A 24,885-nucleotide genomic window follows, 5' to 3' on the forward strand; every position below is an offset into this window, starting at 1 on the left:
AGCACTAAACTTTAAAAAGTATGGCTCTTTCCACTGTAATCTTGTGTTTTTCAACATTTTTCTTAAGCTCTCAGGAATCATTTAAGATTTTTTATTCCTAAAGAATAATATATATTCCACATGGTATAGTGTATAAAGTCAGCCATGGAGTGAAAAGATAAACGTTAAACTCCAACCTTTGAGACAAATTTTCTTTGTTTCTCTAGGCAAATTATTTAATCTTTTAGTGGTGTCCCAGATGGCTCTAAATTCATAAATTACAGAAAAGTTACCAATCTGCATTGATGAAGGTGATTTTTGACAGGAGTGTCCTACACCAATGACATCATATGAGCTTTGCCTCCTTCTTTCCTCCAAATAAAGCTGAACAGAACTTATCTATTAAATTGACCTTGGCTATTATTATCTTTGGGCAATTTAAGTAATGCAAGTAGAGAGAGTTCCAGTCTGGAGTCAGGAAGATCTTGAGTTCAAGTATGAACTCACTTATTAATTGTGTTACCCTGGGCAAATAATTTAGCCCTGTTTATCTCAGATTCTTCATTTGTAAAAATGAGCTGGAGAAAGAAATGGCAAAACACTTCAATATCTTTACCAAGAAAATCCCAAATGTGGTCATGAAAAGTCAGACATGACTGACATTGTTATGTCACAATCTCCTTGAATTTTTCTACCTCAGTTATTCTGCCCAAACCCCAAGCTATAACATCACCCTTCCTTTTTAATCATCAGCATATTTGATAAGGATAAAAGATCTTATATTTTAGAATATCAGATGTCTCTCCCCATCCCAATCTACCAGAATATCAGCTTTCCCCATCAGAATATCAGATGCCTCTCCCCAACTCCAGTGCCTCCCCCCATTATGTCATCCACATTTCTGGTACCTCTCCCCATTATGTCATTGTTCCTATCACCCTATAAAAAATCTTTGTACCCCACATTCGATATTGGATACTTGAAGACGAGAGTCTAATCCAATCAATTAATTAATTCTTCAATAAGTTAAATTATTATAACTCTCTAACCTCTATCTTGCCTCAGTTTCTCCAGCATTACAACATGAATAAAAAAATTGCCTCAAAAAGTCAGTCATCTGCTTTCTCTTATTCTTCTGATTACCACATCTCAATTTCCAAAAACTTTATATTGTTATCAGCTTTTGCCAAGCTGGAAAGGCTTCCATTATGAACTTTTCTAAGTACTAAAAGGTTTATTGTAATGTACAGGCCAGCTTCCTAGAGGGCTGAGGGTTAGCCAGAGTCAGAATAAATTGAAGTACTTGATCTTTAGGGGAAGAAGTGAAGGAGGCAGACAAACTGCCACAAGGCTTGCCAAAGATCTCTCCTGGATGCTCAAGCCCTGAGTCCAGCCTCTCTCCTCCTCTTTTTGCAGCCAAGTGATTCTCTGTCCCACTCTCTCTACTGGCCAATCCTTGACTATGATTACCAAACATTCAGCAAGCACCCAATAGTGAGAAGAGCCATTTATGCAAACATATGCTAATAGAGTCATTGTCTCACATCGAATAGGTAATTAGCCTTAAGTGCTTGGTTGTCTGATTCAGGCATATCTTTTTGGAGTTTCAGCCCTCTACAATTTATCATCAGCAGATTTGTCTTCCAAGTGGTGAATTTGGAGGGCATGGCAAGCCATGAAACTCATAAAATTTCAAAGTAGCTCTCAGTTCTGTGTGACCCCTTCTGCTTTGCAGGTGACAGGAGCAGAATATTGGAATGGGTGGCAAGGGCTACATTAATTTAACAATAAATTGTAAAGTCTTTATCCAATGGCCCATGAATTATCATAACTGGAGGAAATAAACCATATTTACAGTGATGCTTTCATTATATGCAAAACCAAGATATAAAAAAGTTGTAGCTCAATGGAAGGACAGCTTGTAAGCTATCTTTGGAAAAGCAAATAAAAAATGTATATAGGGGCACAGAATCTCAGAGTTGGAAAGGATTCCAGAAGACGTCTTGTCCAATCTGTACCTGAACAGGACTCCACTCTCCCACATATTCAACAAGTATTTTTCAAGCTTCTACTTGAGGGAACTCACTACCTCCTGAAAACTAATTTTATTTTTAAATATCTTTCATTGTTAGAAAGTTTTACCTTATCTTGAGCCAAAATCATTTAGAGAAGCAAATGGCAAGAAAACCCCACTAAGAGTCTTAAAAAGTCAGAATGACTGAATGCAGCAACAATAAGCTAATTATTTGGGTAATTACAGCACAATCCTACAACTTAGCAACAATAGAACTTGGCACTAATTAGTAAGATAACTAGTTAAAATAAGATAGTATTAAATCAGTTCCTTCCTCAACCTGTTTCCCTTCCTTCTCCCAAAAGTCTCACTAACAGCAACACTAAGTCAGTGTCCCAGAGACCCTATCTTCCCTCTGTCCTATAGAGCAATAATTTCCTTCTTCAACTGAAACTCCCTTTAATGCCATTTGCCCTAGGTTCAATTTCCTGGGCTTAAAGACTCCTCCTTATGGTTCTGCCTTTGCGTGGAACAGCAAATCACTTCTATCCAAATTGAAATCAGAGACTTTCAAGGTAGAAAAGCAAAAAATGATTTATTACTGAATCATAGAGTATATTCTAGAGGGAAAGGGCAACTCCCAAGAGACATGGTGCTGTCATTATGTAGCCCTAACACAGAATTGCCCCATTCTCTTCTAACCTTTTCTCCTATTGGCTGGAAGTTCAAGTTCATACTCTAAATGCAGAGATCTATTAAGGATCTACCTAAAAATCTACACAGAGATTAAGGACAAGAAAGCTAATGATACTAGCCAATGACACATTCATTTACTATATTAGGAACTTAATGCTGAGAAAAGGAGAAAAGGAAAGGGAGAAAGGAAATGTCTGGGGGAGAGAGTGAGGATCATAACTTTGTCCATCCCTGCCCATTTAACTTCAGATCATTTGCAAATCAAGACATCACCTTCTTGATGTCACTGATCTTTGAGAGCAAAGGATAAACAAAAATCTCTGAGTAGGAGTAACTGCTTGACCAGAGAATCCAACTGGCCTTCCTCACACTCTTTATCCTCCTCCTCTTTCTCTAATCTTCCTCTTCTCTCTTCTCCTTTTGTCCACATGGGGAATCATACCTTTACACATGGGGCTCTATCCAAAGGAATATAAATTTTGACCATTTATACTACACACAATATCTTAATGTTTGGAGCCTAGATCTTTTTTCATCCTTACTTATTTACTTTTTTATTGGGGTTTTTTTAAAAACAAATTGGGAAAATTAACTCTTTTGTCTTAAGCAGTTTTTATGTATGATTTATTGAAACAGTTCTGGTAAACCTGGCTTCGATAAAGCCCATGGGGACTCATATGGAACTATGCCAAATTACTCTGGCCAATAATAGGTCCCAGCCCAAGGTTCACCTGCTCATTGTTTGGATTTTGATGGTTCAGGGTTAATGTAAAGAACAATTGCTTCTGTTCTGGCCAGAAACTCTAAGGGCCTTCCTTTCCCAGATTGATTCTTCTAAGACAAATGAGGCCATCTTTTGCCTTGTTTCTCCTCCATTACTTCAGACAAACTGAGTCCTGAGAAAATTCCTCTTGCTGTCTATACTTTCTGAAACCAGGATCTCCCAATTTCTCTCATTATTGCTAATAGATCTTAGAGTTCATGCTCATGGCTAACCACTATAGTAAAATATATTTGCCACTCTTATCTACTATACTCTCTTGTAGATAGCTCCTGAGTGAAACTTTATGTATAGAAATTTTTCCCTCATAATCCCTCAAACTTTCTGGCTTATTCTCAGATATTAGGTTTTTTGATCAACTATTCCAAAATTAGAAAATTCCTGTCACTGTCTTAGTATTATAGATCTTCCTCATAAATTGAACTTTGAGCTGCCTCTTTTTCTTATTCCTTTAACCACTAATCATACACTTTAGATCTTACCTATTACTTGCCCTTGTTGCTGAGACTTTTCAGTTAATCTGAAAATAAATATTTTTATTATTTTAAAATGATTTTATCTTAAATCTTTAATAAATGCTGAGATTTTATCTTAAAGTAAAATTCATCCATAATAATAGTAGTTTACATTTATGTAAAACTTTATGCATGGAAAAATTTTTATCTTATTTAATTCTCATGATAATCTTGAGAGAGTATAACTGTTATTATTACAGTATTCCCATTTTACAGAAAAGGAAACAAGGTTACAGAGATTGTGACTTGCTCATAGTCACAGTTAGGAAATAGTAAGTTCAAGGTTAGCACTCCTGTCTTCTGACCCTAAGTACAGTGCTTTTTCTGTTATACCAAGAGGTCTTTACCTTTCTCCCTTTCTTACAAGACTCTTTTATTTGTTTCCTTTATTTTTTTTCCTGTTCCTAAATTGGAAACTGAAAGCATATAGTACTTGGTCTACAACTTTCATCAGTATTCAGATTTGATGGCTCTGAAACAGAAAAGGTATAATCCAAACAATTATACAGGGATTACAGAGCTGTACAAGTTAAAGGACTTTACCAAAATGATAATTTTTCATTATACCATAGATTATTAGAGAGCAGAGTATTTTAGAATTCATAAGATTACTAGATTATAGGTTTTGATTTTAAAATTGACCTCAGAATTCCTGAAGTCCAAGTCCCTCATTTTAATTAAGAGAATGGGAAGGATGTCCCTGAGAAAGGTTGAATGACTTTCCTCAAATTAGTGGGATCAAATAAATTCCTAGAGATTTTGTGAGTGGAGATTAAGGAAAGATGGAAAGATGCTGAAACTCTTCCTATCTGAAAGTTTCTGGCCTTGTGAAGTTTATTTTCCCATTTTATTTAGTCTACTTATCTAAAATCAGCATGATGAGGTTAGTGACAGTCAGAAAGTTGTTAAAATCCCTTTATGGTCAGCACACAGGTTTTTCATGAAAGAATTCATGAACCTGAATTATTAGTTGACAAAAATGAAAGTTTATTGTTGGATAGGAAGCCAGTTTTATTAAGAGACTGATTTCTTTAGTAGCAAAGTCCTATTAGGGAAATGGAGGCTGGAAGTGAGAAGAGAATGCCTTCTCAGGGGGCAGGGTCTTAGCAAGCTGCTTTGGACCTTCTGCAAAGTACAATTAGGGAAATTGCCTTTTAAAAGGAGACTTGAGGCTTCATATTTCAGAAAGTCAAAGTCCCCAGGCCTAGATGCTTATCAGTATCTGGCCCAGATCTCCTACTGGAATTAAAAACACTTCAAAAGGGATGTTTTTTGACCAAGATTTCTAATTGAATCAAAGGGTCTGGCATCCCTGAAAGATAACTTATCTGGGGAGACTCTAAAATGCATCACAGATCAAATGGGAACAGTTTCAGAGTGATAATCTTAAAGGGAACACAGTTTCAGAATGATAATCTTAAAAGGAACACAGTTTCAGTAAAGGGAACAGTCTCCCTCCCCCTTCAAGCAAAAATAGCTTTAATTCTGTATTATTAGGCTTCTTTAAAGTTACGTTACCACATTTGTCCAAATAAAGTGGAGCAGCTGAATTTCATTTTGTTCAATGAATTCAAATTTAATAAGCATTTATTGAACCTCTAGGGTCAAAACATTTACTGCTAAGAGTGATACAAAGACAAATCAAATACAATTCTGGCCCTAGAGGAGCTAACAATCTAATAGAGAAAAGAAAACGGGGGATGTATCCAAATAAGACAGTCAAGGTCAAAATACTTTGAATGGCAGGAAAGAATACTTTTGTTTTTATATTGTACAGTACATCCAAGTACTATAATCACTATTCCATTTTTATAATACTTCTAACTTATTTCTTAAAGCCATTCGTGGATGATATGTTATGTTACTAGATTTGGAAGCAAAATGTGGGTTTGACTTCTTGCTCTGTTGCTTAGTAATTCTGGGCATTTGACAAGTCAGTGAAACTTTTTGGATTTAATGCCTCATCTGTAAAATAAAGTTTTTTATACTACATGATCTTTAAGGGTCCTTCCAGTTCTAGAGCCTAAGAGGATATTTGTTATTCTGATTGCATACAAACTTTTTTTGGTTGTTTTTATTTTGTTTTGTTTTGAACCAATTATTATTGGCATATTTACCAGGAATAAGATTCTCAGAATAAATGAAGGGTTTACATTGATTCTTTATTGAATTCAAAAATAAATGGACTGTTTTGGGGGTTTTTAAATTAATATTTCAAGAAATTTATGCTGAATATAGAAGTACTTGAGAAGAGATAATTTTAACAAGTAGACTTTGGGGTGGGGTGCAGTTAAGATTCAGTATTGAGTACCAAAAAAATTTAATTCCAAACCCATCAAATATTTTAGCGATTTTTTTTTTTTTACTTATAAGAGCAGCTCTGTCCTTTTCATTGGAAATATCAAAAAGAAAAATGCTAAATAAAGATTTCTACCAGATAAGGACTCTAGCACACATTTATTCCTCACTAAATCTGATTAGCTACTTACTATTAAATTCTGTTGCTAACATCTTGCTTTGTCATCTCTTTGTATATATGTCTAATTTATCAGTTTCTTGTAGATTGTCAGCAGCCTGCTGCCTCCATATCGCCACAATGCTCACAACTAGCCAGGAGGCAAGACTGCCAGACTATCAGGTAATGTTTAGATAAAAGTTTTTTTATTCCATTTACTTTAGTTTCAGATCCATGGCTCCAATTAACCATGAGTTTACCTTAATCTTTCATATTTAATTGTATTTTTACACAATATTTACTCAAGTAGGGGCTCCTTAAACATTAAGTGAGGAAAATAGCTGGACAGGAAAAAGAATGTGGATTGCAAAACAATTTTAAAACTGCACAATAGCAGCTATAGCCACTAGGTGGCAGAATAATTCTTGACTAGGTGTCATAGAAAATTTATTTCATCAGGTTACAAAATTCCACAGTCGCTTTTGTATTACATTGTATACTATTGTGTTCGTCTATGTAAATATTAATGCTATAGATATGAACATAGTTCTTATTTTTCTGTTAGTAATATACTTCCCATAAAAACAAAGACATATAACTAATGTGATTTCTGTGACAAATTTTTAAATGTGTTGCTTCTAATTTGAACTTTGCTCTTCTTATTCATAAGACCTGAAAGCTGATAGATGATAGTAGATGTAGCACTAACATTTAACTTGACTTTCTCATTAAGTTGTAAACAATGCTGATAAACTTTCAGCCAACAGCATACTGATCAACCTTCAACAATCAGTTTGGGAGGGTGTGTGTGTGTGTGTGTGTGTGTGTGTGTGTGTGTGTGTGTGTGTGTGTGTGAAGTCTCCAGTAGATTGCCAATCTCAATTAAAGGGTTCAAGGTTCAATTGTCATAACTATGGGGAGAAGCAGAGAAGCACTTCAGGAAATCTAAAATTCCTGTGTTATTTGCCTGTGGTTTATTCCACAGCTACATTCTCCTGAATTAAAATAGAAAAATGGAACTCATTTAAAAAAAAAAAAAACCTCTGGGAAAAAGTCAAGAACAGACAGAATTAAGGGTGGGATAAAAGTAAAGGGAAACAAATAGAAATAAACTTCAACAAACCTTTTCTCATGTTGGCCTACAATATTTGAATCTCATTCTATTGCCTAGTAGAGATAATTTGTATAAAGGATTTCTTCAAAATTCAAGTATTTAGTCCCATACAATTTGCATCTTGTTGATGGTCCATTTTCAATCTTTTAAGCCAGTAGTATATCTTGGGACTTCATCTAATTTTGATTGATGAGAATGAGTAATATATGCCAAGTCATAGAGTTGAATAGAGAAAATGATACATCACAACAGGGTTCTCTTATCTTTTTAGGAAATCATTTTGTACCCAGTTAACCAGCCAAATTTTTTATATTAAGGAGACTCACTTATTATATTAATCTATTTTATTTTTTAAAAAAGATTTTTTTTTAAAGGTCAACTCAGTGTTACTTCTGAATCTATTGCCAAAAGCCTTCATTCAAGAGTCATAATAACTTGGACTATCAGACAAGAGAATTTCATTCTAAATGAAATAAAGCTTTAGAATAAAACAGGAAAGATGCAACTAATTTTTAACAAATAACTGATTTTACTAAATATGAGAAATGGATGAGCATTTGTTTTCCACAGTTATGGGAATTAAATTAGAGAAATAAAACTTAAATTGGAAAACTGAAACCCACAAGGATATCAAAGAATAATCAAGGGTGGAGTTTATCTTTCCCCAAAAGAATTTAAACTCCTTGAGGGCAGGGAGTGATTTTTGTAATTAGGGGTAGTCGCCTGAGATTGAAAAGAATCTTTTGTTCTTTGCTCCTAGCCCTTCTCTATTACCCCAGCCTCTTCTAGAATGTAAACTCCTTGGGAGCTGAGACTGGGTATTTAAGAGGGGTAGATAGTCATGTGGGGCAACTCCTGTAACATCCAATTAATGGGGAATCAGGAGAGGGACTTGTGTTTTAGAATAGAAAATAAAATGCTGCCTTTAGAATTTCAAAGGCATGTCTACTCATCTAGGCACCCATTCTTGCAAGAATGTAAAATAAATCTTTCTTACATTCATCAATGAGTAAGTGGAGTTCCTGGTAAGATATTGTTTTTTGCAATTGGGGGCTCTGTACGGTATCCAGACATTATAAGTTCAGAGTAACCCTGTTGAAGTAGGAGGAGACACATCCCATTGATTTCAACAGCCTCTCTTGGCTCAGCTCAAACTTTCCACACTCATAGATTGTCCAAAGTTCCCAAGACTACAAAATAAGGTCACTGGTTAATCCAGGAAGACAGCAAGGGAACTAGAGTAGGTTTCTCAGCAGCCAGGAAAACTCTGTGCAGAACATAGGAAAGATGTAGTATTGAGTTTGATGGCTGGGGCTATCTTATGGTGTTTGAGGTGTCAGAAAGGTGAGTAAAATAGGAAACATGGCGCCAAGGAATGGGAAGTCATGAGGTATAGTTTAGTAAATATTAGTGATCTGGGATCACTAGAGTGTGCAGGAAGGGGTACACTGAGGGGACAGGAAGGATCTGCACAAGGGAAGTTTACAGAAAACTTTAATAAAGAAAGAAATAGGGTTCCAGAAGAGAAGAGGTTCTTCTCCAGGAAGTAATAAAGGAACCAACTCTGGACTAGGCAGAAAGAAAAGGAATTTAAAAACAATTTGTGTTGGGGTGTGTATGAGTGTATTGTGTCTTCTATGTTTCTCTCAGTCAGCTGAAATACAAAGGAAGACATGGCCATTTGAGGATTTAAAAGTGCTTATTTTGTACATCTTGTTGCAAAATAACCTGAATTTTTCTTAAACTTTCAAGTTTCTCTCCCTAGAGGGGACTGAAAATGATCAGGGCTGCTGGTTGTGGTCTTATATCCAATACAGCTTCTCCAAAGATTAATAGGCTCCCCAAAACCCCATTCTCTGGAGTCAGCCTTGGTTTCTCTCTAGATGGGTCCCTATATTCCCCAACCCCTAGAGTCCCAAAACTCTTCTTAGGGTGTTGAGGAATGAGACACCCTAAAAGCCTTTGTGAGTCCCGAGGCAAATTCCCAGTCCCAATATCCAAGTGAGGTTTTGGTAAAAATAGGTTTATTGACACTGAACAGCTCTTTTTCCCAGTGGGCTCCTGATTAGAAGGTAGCAAAGATTTGGGATACAGGGTTCAGTTTTATTTAGCTTTCTATGGCCCAATGCTAGGGAGCTATCTTCTGATGAATTGAGCGACTAATTTCCAGGTCAATAATGGGTGGTGATTATTCCTGAGGCCAAATAAAAAGGGTGGGTTGAGGTTGAGATTCAGATGGGGATTATTTTAAGAGTTTCCCCAAGGTCAAGTAAAAGGGGTGTAAGGGAGGGGTTGGCAAGAAATTCAGGTTTTCTAACTCAGCCCCCCCCACACACACACACCTCTCCCTGGGCAAAGATCATGGTGATCACAGAGTCTTTATTACATCAAAAGGACTCTGGATTCTATTAAAGGATGCAGTCTATCTCCATGTGGCTTTGGGGGAAATCTAGGGAAATCCATTTTACACTTTAAAATTTTCCCCTCTTCCCAATATGAGCAGTTCATATGGGTTTAGGGAAGAGTACAAAATTTAAGGAAACTATAGGAACCTTTGCCATTTTGTCCCAGGGGCCTGTGTCTCCATCTCGGCTCTCACAGTTTATTTCAGAGATTTGGGATAATTCAAAAGAGTGGAGTTTTTGAGGGGGAAGAGGAATTTTCTCCAAAAAATGTGACCTAAATTACTGTGTGTTTAAATTTGATGGCATATAATAGAATTACTTTCAGTTGATGCATTTGGGAATAAGATCTTAAAAATATGTGTGCATTAATATTGCTACTATTGTGTTATTAATACTGCTATTAGAAGTTTAAATCCATATTTGATTTGATTTTAAGTTTAAAAAATGGTTATTAAAACAAAATTCTCTGGTAACTTACCTAAAGAGGTCACATGTTTGTATTTCCTAATTAGATAAAATATGTTGCTTTCTAAATTTTATATTGGGTAACTTGTAAAAATTATGAACTATGCTTTAAAATTTTGTCAGTTCTGCTGGACATATGTATAAGTTTTATAAAATTTGGTCCAAAATTATTTAGATCTTAACTATATTGTAAATATTAAACTTTGCAAAAAGTGGTTTTAAAACAAGAAAGATTGATTTGCAAAAATAATTGACAATGTCAAAGAAACATCCAATTAGACTCTCACAAACTAAAGTATTGATTTTTAAAATAATATTTTTTCAGTTGATGTATATGCTAAAATTAAAAACCGAAGTATACATTATATTAGATTCCTATCCATTTTTGTAATAGGTTGTTATTTCTATTTGGCTTATGAAAATTGTGAAATTGCTTATTAATTTATTTGGGGCTATTGTCATAATATTGAAAACTAAAATTGTTTTCCTTAGTGGAACTTGCCATTTGCTAGGAGAAAGGAAACATCCTTTGAAGTTGGTGCATGCCCTTGGCTGGTGACTGAATCCTGAAAGGGACTTAGCATCCTAAAATATTTAACTATAAGAAATGGGGTTGGAAAGTATAGAGGAGTTGAGAGACACCTTGTGGCATGGGAGAAAGGGAAGAAGAAAGACACCGGAGGTGGAGTGCAGGTTGACCTAAAGGAAGATAGGTAGATTTTATGGAGAGGATTTAACCTCAAGGACATGACTGGGATTCTTGACAGGGTATTAGCACTCTTAGGTTAGAGGGTTTCAAAATCATTGCTGTCTCCCCTAGAAGCTATATTACATCAAACTGTTCAGGACTTCTACAGAGGTCTCAGGAGTTTGATACAATTTGGATTTCAAACTGGACCACCTCCCCCAAAAGATAGAATATTGTGAGAAGGGTGCTAAACCCTTTTTCCCAAATTAACTAATCTTCGATATCTTCAAGTACAAAGGAAAAAAGCATTTATTTAATTCCTGTAGGGAGAGGCCCAAACACACAACTGGGAGCCATCCCAGTCCCCACCATATGCTTAGAAAGCTGATCAGCTTCCTCCTTCTCAGGTTTAAATAACAAGACTCAAGCCTTTAAATAACAAGACTCAAGCCTTTTCATTGGATAGACTAAAAGGAAATAACCATCTTTTACCAATGGTCACCAGTGTTGTCTGCCTCCTCCCACAGTTCATATCACCTCCTGTAACTCAGGGCTTGACCCTTGAGAGATCATGTGACCCTCCTCCGCAGAGCCCCTCCCAGATCGAGAGTCCAAGGCCTGATCTCCCAGCTCTGGGAAAAGGGATCATGTGACTTAGGTCTAATCTCATAAACAGAGAAATACTTCATTCAATCAGTCCCATTCTAAACCATGGAGCTAAACTGATTTCTATCAGTGTTTTTCCCTGCCTCTGGGACTCTAAGGTGAGATTGGACCTACAGGGGAGGTAGACTTCAGCCCCTGCCTCTGGTTTGTGAACTTGCCAGGTTTGGAAAACAGCTTAGTTCTGGGTGTAGAGTTTCAGTCTCTTTACCTTTAGGTTTCTGGAAGTTTTTGATTGGGATTGTGTGGGACAGGGACCCTTACCTAAGTTAAAATTAGAAACTCGCAAGATAAAAAGCAAAAAAAAAGGATTTATTACAACCTCACAAGAAAGGGCAACTCCCAACAGACAAGGTGTCAGTAGGAGTCAAAAATGCAAATTGCAAAACACAAGATTATATAGACCCTAACCAGAAGCCCCCACTCCCCCTCTGACCCTTTCTCCCGTTGACTGTAGAGTTCTAATTTACCCAGAAACTAAATATTTGCCTCAGAACACACTTTACCTATTAGATTCTTAAATGCTAATGAAAAGGGAAGGACAGGTGGGAAATATTTGTTTATCTAAGATAATAGAACACCTACAGCTTTTAGCTATAGCTCAACTAGTTATTGCAAAGTCTCAAGTCACAATTCACACACAGATCAAGGCCAGATTCTTTTTTTTTTTTTTAATAGTTTTTTATTTACAAGATATATGCATGGGTAATTTTTTTCAGCATTGACCCTCGCAAAACCTTCTGTTCTATCTTCTCCCCTCCTTCCCCCCCCCCTCCCCCAGATGGCAGATAGACCAATACATGTTAAATATGTTAAAGTATATGTTAAATACAATATATGTATACGTATCCATAGTTATTTTGCTGCAGGAGAAAAATGGACTTAGAAGTAAGTTATAATTGACCTGAGAAGGAAATCAAAAATTCAAGCAGACAAAAACAGAGGGATTGAAAATGCTATGTTGTGGTTCACACTCATTTCTCATAGTTCTTTTGCTGGGTGTAGCTGGTTCTCTTCAATATTGAATAAATGGAACTGATTTGGTTCATCTCATTGTTGAAGAGAGCCACGTCCATCAGAGTTGATCCTCATATAATATTGTTGTAGAAGTATATAATGATCTCCTGGTCCTGCTCATTTCATGTAAGTCTCTCCAAGCCTTTCTGAAATCATCCTGCTGGTCATTTCTTATAGAACAATAATATTCCATAACATTCATATACCACAATTTATTCAGCTATTCTCCAATTGATGGGCATCCACTCAGTTTCCAGTTTCTAGCAACTACAAAGAGGGCTGCCACAAACATTTTTGCACATGCAGGTCCCTTTCCCTATAAGATCTCGTTGGCATATAAGCCCAGTAGTAACACTGCTGGATCAAAGGGTATGAACAGTTTGATAACTTTTTGAACATAGTTCCAAATTGCTCTCCAGAATGGCTGGATGTATTCACAATTCCACCAACAATGCATCAGTGTCCCAGTTTTCCTACATCCCCTCCAACATTCAGCATTATCTTTTCCTGTCATCCTAGCCAATCTGAGAAGTATGTAATGGAATCTCAGAGTTGTCTTAATTTGCATTTCTCTGAGTAATAATGACTTGGAGCATCTTTTCATGTGGCTAGAAATAGTTTCAATTTCTTCATCTGAAAATCGTCTGTTCATATCCTTTGACCATTTATCAATTGGAGAATGGCTTGATTTCTTATAAATTAGAGTTAATTCTCTATATATGGAAATGAGGTCTTTATCAGAACCTTTGACTGTAAAAATGTTTTCCCAATTTATTGTTTCCCTTCTAATCTTGTCTGCATTAGTTTTGTTTCTACAAAACTTTTTGTTTGTACAATTTGATATAATCAAAATTTTCTACTTTGTGATCAATAATGATCTCTAGTTCTTCTTTGGTCACAAATTCCTTCCTCTTCCACAGGTCTGAAAGGTAAACTATCCTATATTCTTCTAATTTATTTAAAATCTCATTCTTTATGCCTAGATCATGAACCCATTTTGACCTTATCTTGGTGTATGATGTTAAATGTGGGTCAATGCCTAGTTTCTGCCATACTAATTTCCAAATTTCCCAGCAGTTTTTGTCAAACAGTGAATTCTTATGGACTAATTTTCTTCTCAACAGAGAGTGCAGCTAGTCACCACCAAGATAACAGAACGAATATCTTGATTCCCTGAAGCAAGCCCCTCCCACAGGAGAGATTCTCAGAGTTCACCCCCATGGCTTTTCCCCCCTCCATAGTCAGGGAGGACCATTTCAGGATTCCCCCCATCAAATGGACCCCAAACTATTCAGTGTTTGAGTAGGTTCCCTGTAAGGAGTCCATGCTATTCCTCTGCTGCAGTAGTATTTGGGGCATAGGATGGGAATATCATAAGGTTAAGATTTGGGTTAATATTAATGGGAAACATATCCCACAAACTAGTTTGATGCTTGTTAAAGTATAGAATTGTAGAGGCTTGACTAACCTTGACAAGAAGGTACAATTGTATTCTAATAGAGAAAGAGGATTTTATGGAAATGCCTGTTCAGTTTGGAATAATGTTTGTTTTACTACAAAGGTTGGACATTTAGAAAATGCAGATCAGAGAGTAAGTTGGTTATACATGTAATAGGTATCGATCTCTTAGGAAGTGATATACATCAATGTCTCGATAGAATTGGTAAAATATTGCGTAAAGAGTCTGAATGAAAAAGTAATTTCTATGTCTGTGCTACAGGTTGTCCCATGCTCAGATAGTACCATTCCCCTTGGGTACATCAGAACATGAGAGTGAATTCCTTCTGTTCCCAAAATAACATTCTTGGGGAGAATTACAATGCTTAATATTAGTCCCTCTCCTCTGGAGATCAGTTAGTTTGCCTCTCCTGACAGGGTGAAAGATTCCAAAATCTAGAGAGAGTGGCATGTACCTGAATCTGGAATATAACTGAGGGTAGTCTAGCAATTTTTTCGATGAGCATACCCCCAGGAAACCTTGGGTAGTACTGTGGAAGCTATAATGTTCTTTTTTGGGTTTTCTGGAGGTCTTTGGAGCAGCCTTTATTACAGCAGAGTAATCACCAAAAGAATAGCCAGGTGTTAAGTCCAAATCCTTTATTATCTCCTTCAAAGTCTTGTCTCCTTGCCTGGGGTTTCAACTAGCTTTCTTAGAGGCCTTCTGGAGTCTTGATTTCAGTGGAGAAAATGCAGGAGGACAGGCCTGCCACCACAAGGTGTGAGATGGGATGAATGAATCTGAGTCTAAGGGCTTGTGCTTCAGCCTCCAGTCTGCTTGTCTTCCCTAGTTCTCTGTATGAGTTTGGCTGAGGCTCCTAGCTTATGTGCTCTACACTGAGTGTAAACCAATCATTATATCACTTGGAAACCATTATTTGTTGTAAGATTAAATCAATCATACTGAACTAGAGAACTATTCATCACCATGCTAAACTAGATAACCATTGTCTCATCATTTTCACTGACTTAACATCTTGTAAGAATCTTTGTTTCAGAGTTTTGGCCCATAACAAGCAGTACTCTCAAACCTGTTTTGCCTGGGGACAGAGTTGGCACCTGTGCACCAACACAATTGGCTATTCCTTTTACCCTGGCATTTGATGAAGAAAGTAAAACTGAATCAGAAAAAGGATAGTGACTGATAAGTTCAAGGCTAAAAATCTAGTTCTGGATTTGCATCATTTCTACTCTGGTGAGTAAATATTATAATAAAAATCCAGAATTAGATTTTTAGTTTTGAATTAGATGCAGCATGGCATGGGAAAACAGAATGACTCTGAATAGGTTATTGGTAGGAAAAGAAGGAACGTAAATTGCATTTGGAAGTAGCTTCATTCTTTGTACAACCCTGTCAAAAGAATTAGGAGAGAATTCAGGGATTAATTATCCATTCTATGTAAAGAGATCTATGCAGGGGTTATTAGATTTTTTTATGAGGTAGAATGTAAAAATTAGCCAAATCTGAAGGGTTTGAAAAGGATGTATGTAATGTTTGGGCTAGTTTTCTGGAGGTCCTCTGGAAGGTTCTTGGTCTCAGCAGGATAGTTACCATGAGGATGGCAAGAATAGGGTCTAAAGTCTTTATTGTCTCCTTCACAATCTGTGTCTGTCATAGTCTGACCCAGTCTCAGTCTCACCCAGTCTTCTCCAGCAGCCTGCCAGTCTGCCAGTCTTAACCAGTCTCGATCTGACTTTGTTTCCAGTTCTCTAAGCCCTTAAATCCCCTATTACAAGTATATGCCCATCTAGAGTGATTACATCATTATATTAAACTAGAGTGATTTGTTTTCCACAGTTATGAGAATTAAATTAGAAAAAATGAAACTTAAATTAGAAAATTGAAACCCACAAGAACATTAAGAATGGAAGTTATCTTCCTCCAAAAGAATGTAAGCTTCTTGGGGGCAGAGATTGGGTTTTGTAATCAGGGATGGTGGCCTGAGATTTAAAAAAATCTTTTGGTTTTGTCTTTAGCCCTCCTCTGATAGCTTCTTCCTTTTAGAACATAAGCTCCTGGAGAGCTGGTACTGGCTCCTTAATGAGAAGTGGAAATTCATTTCAGACAACTTCTGTAGCATCCAATTAATCAGGGAAGAGAATAGTACTTCAGGATAAGAAATAAAATGTTGCCTTTGGAGTTTCAAAGATGTGTCTACTCACCTAGACACTCATTCTTGCAAAAATATAAAATAAATCTTTCCTTCATTCGTCAATGAATCATTGAAGTTCTTAAGAAAATATTTTGTTTCTTATATTTAATAACCAAATTTTATTCGTATTAAGTACTAATGAGGTCCTGGGTATCTGGGTGAGGTTAGCAGAGAAGGTCTGAAGTACTGATAAGATTATTCCCTGAGGCAAGTAGGGAAGGCCACTGATGGGCATCATTTCAACCTTATAGTCTCAGCCTCTTTGGAGATTTTGGGTAGCCCCCACCTTGCTGTTTCGTTAAAATTCCAAATTTTATCAATCCTGTGAGATTAAATTTCCCTATAAATCTGCCTATGGGCCATTCCATCTTTGCTGAATCCTTTTTGGTTTAGCCTGCCCCAGCATTCTGGTTTATGGTGTTGTTGAAGTTCAAAAGAATACCCCAAAGGCTAGCTATGTATATTAGTATCCCAAGGTGTCTCAAAAGAATTTGCAGACTTGAACCAGTCTCCAAGTCAAAGGATAAAGTTTATTATAATTGTCTTCAGGTTCAAAAAGGACCCCAAAAGGTTGGGGGTCACAGATTGGTGTCACAAGGTATCTCAAAAGAATTTGGAGGCTTGAACCCATCTCCAAATCAAAGGGCAAAGTTTAATGTAATTGTAATGCCAGTTGAAGCAGGCTAAATTCCAAAAGAATTTAGCAAAGAACCAAGATCAAGAGGATAGATTTATAGGATAGGTAGACTAGAGCTTCACATTACTTCTTTGCTAATTTTATGGCTTTAAGGTCAGAACAATAGCACTTTAAGGTAAGAGAGCTTCTGGATTACTAACATATCTTCCCTAAAGTCGGAGGGAAGAAATATTATTATGTTCTCAGGCTAGAAGACTTTTACAATCATTGAGAAACAGATTGTTAGAATAATAGCACTCTAAGATTGGGGGACCTTAAAATTATTGCTGTATTTCTCCTAGAAGGTATATAACATCATTTCCCCTTTCAAACAGTTTGACTCCAAAATTCATTTGGGACAAAGAGACAAAGATCTCATCTTCTGAGCTGCTTTATGCTGATAAGATGTATAGAGCTGTCCCTGCCTAGTGGAGTCCGGACTGAAGAGGGGAAGGTACATGACTTGAAGATAGCAACAATAGCATCCAAGGGGTGCTGAGTGTCAGAATCAGTAAGCTGATCATATTCAGGTTGAACAAGTAGCTGGAAGTTCATAGCTTGTAGTCTGGTGGAAACAAATTTTACAAATAGATTAAAAATGCAAGGACAAATATGAGCTAAAAAAAAAAAAGAATAATTAAAAGAGGATTTAGTATGCAAGTTACTAAGGGACAATAACTAGGAACCCCATCTAGAGGAAGACTTGAGGGAGGGGGAGAAGGTAGACAAGGTTATCATGAGTGTGTCACATCCAGATAGCTTTTTCTAGGATAATTCCCAAAGAAATCCCTGCTTTTTTCCCCTCAAAATCCCTGCTTTTGTCTCCTCATCTCTGCTCCAGTCTTCTACTTATGGGTAAAATAGTGGCATTATACAAAGTGAAAGGAGTGCTCAGGTGACCTAGGGCACAAGCACTATTATGTTTAAAAGGCATTAAGCATTGGGTAGAGAGGAGGACATGCAGAGTTGGGATAATAATTAATCTTAAATGGGTTTCATCTTTAGTAAAAACCTCTTGAGCCTTTTCAGTATTACAAAGAAAAGGTTTTACCCAATTAGTAATTGTGACAACAAAAACCAAAAGCAGTTTGAAGCCCCTAAGCGAGGGCATGTGTGTAAAATCTGTCTGCCAATCCTACCCTATACTGAATGTGTGCTCCTCCTCCATATGGGCATCAGGAGAGGTGGGATTATAACCTTTTCAGGATTTACTTGGGCACAAACTGGGCAGGCTGGACAGATCTGTTTAATTGTTTCTCCTAGTTTGTGAATAGTGAAAAGAGGTTTCACGAGGTTTTGGAGGGAATTTTTTCCTGAGTAGCTTAGTGTGGGCCAAAGAGAAGTTTCTACTGGCTGGTTTCAGCATTAGAAGTTTGAAGGAGTTTGAAAACACCTAGAAGGAAAAAGGGTGTACTCCCTTTCTTTAGCATGGGCTTGTCCTGGGAGCTATGAGAGAGTGTAAGAATGGGGGAGTTAAACATGCAATGGTCAGAGGCAAATGGGCAGCCAAATTTGAGTCTGTTTCCTTTGGCCTGAAGTGAATCCCCTTTCAATTGTCCTTTGCAAAACATGAAAGGCATATTTGGAGTCAGAATAGATGTTCATTCTCATTCCTTTCCTCAATTCAAAAACTCTGTGAAGGCAAAAATGCTTTGAACCCAGTGGGGAGTTAGAATCTCCAGTGTTGGCATAGAGTGAACTTAGAGACTTCCTCTATGGGCTGTGGCAACCCTTCTCTAAGCAGAAAGTTCACGTGAAAGACATCAAGTTTCTTTGAGAAGTAAGCAAGGAAACATATCTAACATATATAGGACTGCTTGCCATCTAGGGGAGGGGATGGAGGGAGAGAAGGGAAAAATCGGAACAGAAGCGAGTGCAAGGGATAATGTTATAAAAAAAAAAAATTACCTGGCATGGATTCTGTCAATATAAAGCTATTATTAAATAAAATTTTAAAAAAAGAGAGAGAGAAGTAAGCAAGGATTCTGGAATCAGATTCCCAGGGACTGAGGCAAGACCCCTAAGACCTGGCCTTGCCTTTCATCAACATACGGAGTAAAAGGTTTTAAGTAGAGGCTAAGGCTGGAGCAGAAATTGATTAAGCTTTCAGGGTTTTAGAAAGCCTTGGCCTGATCAGGGTCCCATTTGAGGGGAATTGTGTCAGAGTTTGGAATGGAATCATAGAGGGCCTTGGCAAAATCTAGCCATGCCCAGGAAAGTGTATAGCTGTTTCTTTGAGAAAGGTTCAGGGAGTGATAAGATTGCTTCTTCTCTGCTGTGAGCAAAAGGGACGTGGGAGTTAATTCATGGCCCAAATACTCAATAGAATGATAGGCAATGTGGGCCTTGAGACAAAGAAACTTCATAACCCTGAGGGAATCTGGAAGTTAAGGGCTTTTATAGCTATAGCCAGAGAAGCCTCTCAGGTAGGGCTGCAGATCAAGATATCCTCTACATCCAGAATAGCCAGTGCTTGTCCAAATATGTGGAAGCTGTCACAGAAGCCCTGAGCTTCCTCTGTGTTATGGACATAACTGCCCATGTTAATTGGTGGGCATTATGTTCCCCTGAATTTGCCCCTTCAAAGGCAAAAAGAAATTGTGAGTCTTTATGCAATGGTATGCAAAAAAAAGCATCTTTAAGATCTAAGGTACCAAAACATTATGACTCCTGAGATACTTGTATTGGGCTCATGGCTTCTTTTAACCGTTTGCTCTGATTATAGAAATTTGCTATTAGAGGAAAAAGCAGGGATATGCTTATAAGAGCATCAAAACAGGTCCTTCAGACCTCAGCCAGAGAGCACATACATAACAGTATAGAGCATCCTTAGATCAGTTTGACAGCCAATCATACAGTAATAATTCTACCTCATAGCCAGACCCAGGAATAATCAGGTGGGAAACAAAGAAATGGAACTGGGAAATGGAGTCAGAAGGATCTCACCTTGCCCAGATGAGATGTCATCTATAACAATAATTCAGGAAGGCATTCCTCTGAATAACTTATGGCATTTCTCTGGAATAGTTGGTTACTGATTTAATGATCAGGCAATCAAATTCAAACTCAAAAGAATATCATTTATAGTCCCAAGACATTTTATCTCTAATAACAAATTCTAATAATCACAGCTTATAGTTACATATATTATTTTTTAAAGTTTACCAGGGCTTACACACATAGGAGATTTTTTTTTATATGTTTAAACTTCTCCTGGTATTTGGCTATTGCTTAGGAAAATTCTAAAATTGTTAACTAAATTATTTGGAGTTATTTTCATCATGTTAAACCTAAAATTAGTAATTACTGTGTGGGGAACAAGAGGGATGAGGTGAAAGCCTTCTCAGTTTGCCTTCAAGTATGAAAGTATGCAGCACCCTTTTTCTCCCTTCACAGAATCGGGAGAGGTATCTAACAGCACAGCCCATGGAAAACAATAGTTGGGGTGGGCAACAGCTCAGCCCCTTCTCTGGAGTCTCTGTCAACTTCCCTTAATTTGTAAGCTTGTCAGTTTTCTTGAAAGCATCAGGGTAAGCAAGGTCATCAGCTCTGAGAAATAATACTTTTAGGAGTATCAAAGGGATATATTCCTAAAGAAGGAATGTGTCTACTAAGAATCTATAAACTTGTTTAATGATTGATCCTTTGTATATTGGCTGTGCTGTTAGATACCTCCCCCGATTCTGTGAAGGGAGAAAAAGGGTGCTGCATACTTTCATACTTGAAGACAAACTGAGAAGGCTTTCACCTCATCCCTCTTGTTCCCCACACAGTAATTACTAATTTTAGGTTTAACATGATGAAAATAACTCCAAATAATTTAGTTAACAATTTTAGAATTTTCCTAAGCAATAGCCAAATAATCTTAGCTGTAACTTCCTCTTAGTTTTCTAGCAAAGTTGAAAATTCTTAATTCCTTAGATTACATTTACAGAGCATTATAAAATGGAATTAACAAGGCTAAGTAAACTACCCACCTTCTCTTAGTTGACAGAAGTCTGACTCTTTGATAACTCAAAAGTAGGCTGTTTATTTCCAGAGTTTTTAAAGTTGTAGCAAACTGCTTTTCTGTTTTCCTAAAATTCCCAAACTCTTAAATCTTCTATTAACACTATCAGTGCAAATAGATTACAATTTACATATCCTTTTAGTGTGCTTTGATTGGAGCTCTTTTTTAAAACTGCTTTTACTATCATATCTCAAATAACAAATTTCATTGAACTGAATATATTTTCTTTCTCTTCATCTCATTCTTTTGTTTTCCTTTATATACTTATCCTTCTAATCTTGGGGGAGGGGGGGAAGTGCTTAATTTAGTTGAATTTGCTTCCAAATTACTTTACACACACATTTATCTCTATAGTGGCATTGTATATTGGTCACATCTAAAAACCCATAAAGTTATCGAATATGAAACAATTATGTGCAATAAAGCGTTTACATTCATATAGCATGTTTTAATGACAAGTACTTTTTCAGTCATGTGATCTTCACAACAACAATCATTATTTCTCTCTCAAATCAGAAAACTGGGCAGAGATAAAATAATTTGCCACAAATTACATAGCTAATATATTCCTGCAACTGAAACGGAGTAGTGGGCTTACCAAAAGTGAAGGCTGATTTTCCATCTGATAAATGGTCAAAGGATATAAACAGACAATTCTCAGATGAAGAAATTGAAACTATTTCTAGCCATATGAAAAGATGCTCCAAGTCATTATTAATTAAAGAAATGCAAATTAAGACAACTCTGAGGTACCACTACACATCTGTCAGATTGGCTAGAATGACAGGGAAAGATAATGCGGAATGTTGGAGGGGATGTGGGATGCATTGTTGGTGGAATTGTGAATACATCCAGCCATTCTGGAGAGCAATTTGGAGCTATGCTCAAAAAGCTATCAAACTGTGCATACTCTTTGACCTAGCAGTGTTACTACTGGACTTATATCCCAAAGAGATTTTAAAGAAGGGAAAGGGACGTGTATGTGCAAGAATGTTAGTGGCAGCCCTCTGTAGTGGCCAGAAACTGGAAACTGAGTGAGTGCCCATCAATTGGAGAATTGCTGAATAAATTGTGGTATATGAATATTATGGAATATTATTGTTCTATAAGAAATGACCAGCAGGATGATTTCAGAAAGGCCTGGAGAGACTTACATGAACTGATGCTTGAGTGAAATGAGCAGGACCAGAATATCATTACATACTTCAACAATACTAATATGATGATTAGTTCTGATGGCCGTGGCCCTCTTCAACAATGATATGAACCAAATCAGTTCCAATAGAGCAGTAATGAACTGAACCAGCTACATCCAGAGAAAGAACTCTGGGAGATGACTATGAATCACTACATAGAATTCCCAATCCCTCTATTTTTGTCTGCCTGCATTTTTGATTTCTTTCACAGACTAATTGTACACTATTTCAAAGTCCGATTCTTTTTATACAGCAAAATAACTGTTTGGACATGTATACATATATTGTATTTAACTTATACCTTAACATATTTAACATGTATTGGTCAACCTGCCATCTGGGGGAAGGGATGGGGGGAAGGAGAGAAAAAGTTGGAACAAAAGGATTTGCAACTGTCAATACTGAAAAATTACCTGTGCATATATCTTGTAAATAAAAAGCTATAATAATAATTTTTTTAAAATTGGACTTAAAAAAGAAGTGAAGGCTAACTGGCTTTCTCACCTCACACTGCCACTCTGGGTGGTGCCAGGGTCACCTGGATTCTTCCCAGACAGTTCCTGGGTGATTGGTTCCTTATGATGGTAGTTTCAGGTACCAGGGCTGATCATGGGGCCTGACCCCTGACTCCATCCCCATTCTTCTAATCTAGGCTGGGGAGGTGTTTGCAAGATTGTGTGGGGCCCTCAGAGTGGTTGCTTGCTTCCCTTATTTCTACAGGTAAGGCAGAATTTGGGTTACAGTATTTTAGCATTATCTTTAATTAATTTGATCTGAGATGAGAGAAGTTAACAAACAGAGAGACTTGGGCTGTACAGATCTTGTTAGCAATCTCCACAACTGAAATATTGTGAATACTCCACAACTGAAGGAGTATTGGCAAAATATTACTTTTTATGTAGTTTGGTTTTTTATCTCTTTTTTTCCAGAATAGGGTAAATTCCTGTAATTATCCCCAATGTTTCAGGAATTTTTCTTGCCATCTTAAAATGATTAATTGCCAAACTTCCTAATCATTGTTCTCAAAAGTTTGAAAATCTACTAAGATGTTATTTTAATTTTAATTATCTAACTTTGTTTCTGTAGCCCCAGCTTGGCCAAAACTAAGGTCTATAGGAAAAAATAGGCTTTTTTCCCATTTTAAGAGTCAAGGATGGGGCATCTAGGTGGTGCAGTGGATAGAGCACCAAGCTTGAAGTCAGGAAGACCTGAGTTCAATTCTGGCCTCAGACACTTTACACTTACCAGTTATGTGACCCTAGTCAAGTCACTTAACCCCAATTGCCTCTGCCAAAAAAAAAAAAAAAAAAGGTCAAGGATGTTAAGGAATTATTCCTAGCATTCTAGCTACAGTGTAAAAGTTTCTTTCTTGCTGGCTGTATTTTAAATGTTTACAGAATTTAGTTCACAGAACAAACATGACACAGACATTCTGCACAGACGCAGACACAGACAAAAAGCTAAAAATTTTGCCAAAATTTATGCCAAAAGCCATCCTATAGTGCCTCATGTCTTCTAGTGTCCCAGAGAAGGTAGAAAAGTGGCAAAGGTTCCCTAGGAACTTTGCCAAAAATTACAAGAATTTTCAACTCTGGATGGAATCAAGGAAAATTTGCTGAGTATGAATGGAGCTCACGATGACCCAGACAGGCTTTCTCCCAGTGGCTTGGGGTGTCCCAGATATAGGATTGAGGGAGGAAAAAAATGGAGGGCTTAACTTGACAAGGAAAGAATCAAGCCAGGAGAGACCAGACTCTCCCTTACTGGGTCACTAAATGTTGAGGTTCAGAAGAGATCCTCAAAAGTTGGGGGTCACAGACTGGTGTCATGAGGTATCTCAAAAGAATTTGCAGACTTGAACCCATCTTCAAATCAAGGGGCAAAGTTATTGTAATTGTAATGCCAATTAAAGCAGGCTAAGTTCCAGAAAAATTTAGTAAAGAACCAAGAGCAAGAAGACAGATATATAGGACAGTTAGACCAGAGATTCATGTTACTTTTTTGCTAATTTTAAGGCTTTCGGGTAAGTTTGAGGGGTAATCTATTCACTATTGTCTCAGGAACTTGGTTATCACTGACCAACAGATTATCTGTATGTTTTACCTCTTCATTTTTTCTATAGCCTCTTCTCCTCAATAAATGTTCTTTTTGGCAAAGAGAATGGCCATTGTGAATTTGTCACATGTTTATTTTGAACCAGGAATTGCTACCTTGACCTCATCAAATATTTTATTTTAAAAGTTATTTTTATTAATTTTAAGTTTTATTAAACAATTCAAAAACTTTTGAAATGTAACTCATTTTAATTACATATAATGTTCATTTTGTGGTTGTTGTTCAAAAATTTGACTTTCAGTGAATAGCATGCATAACATGATTTGCCCCCATAACTTCTAGAAGTTCTGCAGCACAAATTTGTTGGAAAAATAATTGTTCATTTTAATCTCAATGAGATCTTAAATTGAGAAGATATTCCACAAGCTGAAAAGTAATATGATGGAGAAAAGGCCAGTCTTAAAATCTAACAAGACCTGGGTTTAAATCCTGCCTCTTAGACTCTAT

At 36.8% G+C, this 24,885-nt stretch overlaps 1 protein-coding gene across 7 annotated transcripts in view; it reads left to right on the forward strand.

The window, feature by feature from the left end:
* BICD1 (BICD cargo adaptor 1) overlaps nt 1-24,885 on the forward strand; it is a 262,487-nt gene that overhangs the window by 223,992 nt on the left and 13,610 nt on the right. For 3 of the 7 annotated variants that reach the window (XM_051962785.1, XM_051962787.1, XM_051962789.1), the window contains one exon: nt 6,548-6,623. The exons of 3 other annotated variants lie outside the window; for them this stretch is intronic. In XM_051962785.1, the coding sequence (XP_051818745.1) occupies nt 6,548-6,623 (76 nt within the window). Of the gene's footprint in view, nt 1-6,537; nt 6,624-24,885 lie in introns of all 7 variants that reach the window. One more of the 7 variants, XM_051962788.1, reaches the window with a different exon arrangement.

This window comes from Antechinus flavipes, chromosome 5 (genome assembly GCF_016432865.1).
Source record: "Antechinus flavipes isolate AdamAnt ecotype Samford, QLD, Australia chromosome 5, AdamAnt_v2, whole genome shotgun sequence".
In the NCBI taxonomy this organism is placed as follows: Eukaryota; Metazoa; Chordata; class Mammalia; order Dasyuromorphia; family Dasyuridae; genus Antechinus; species Antechinus flavipes.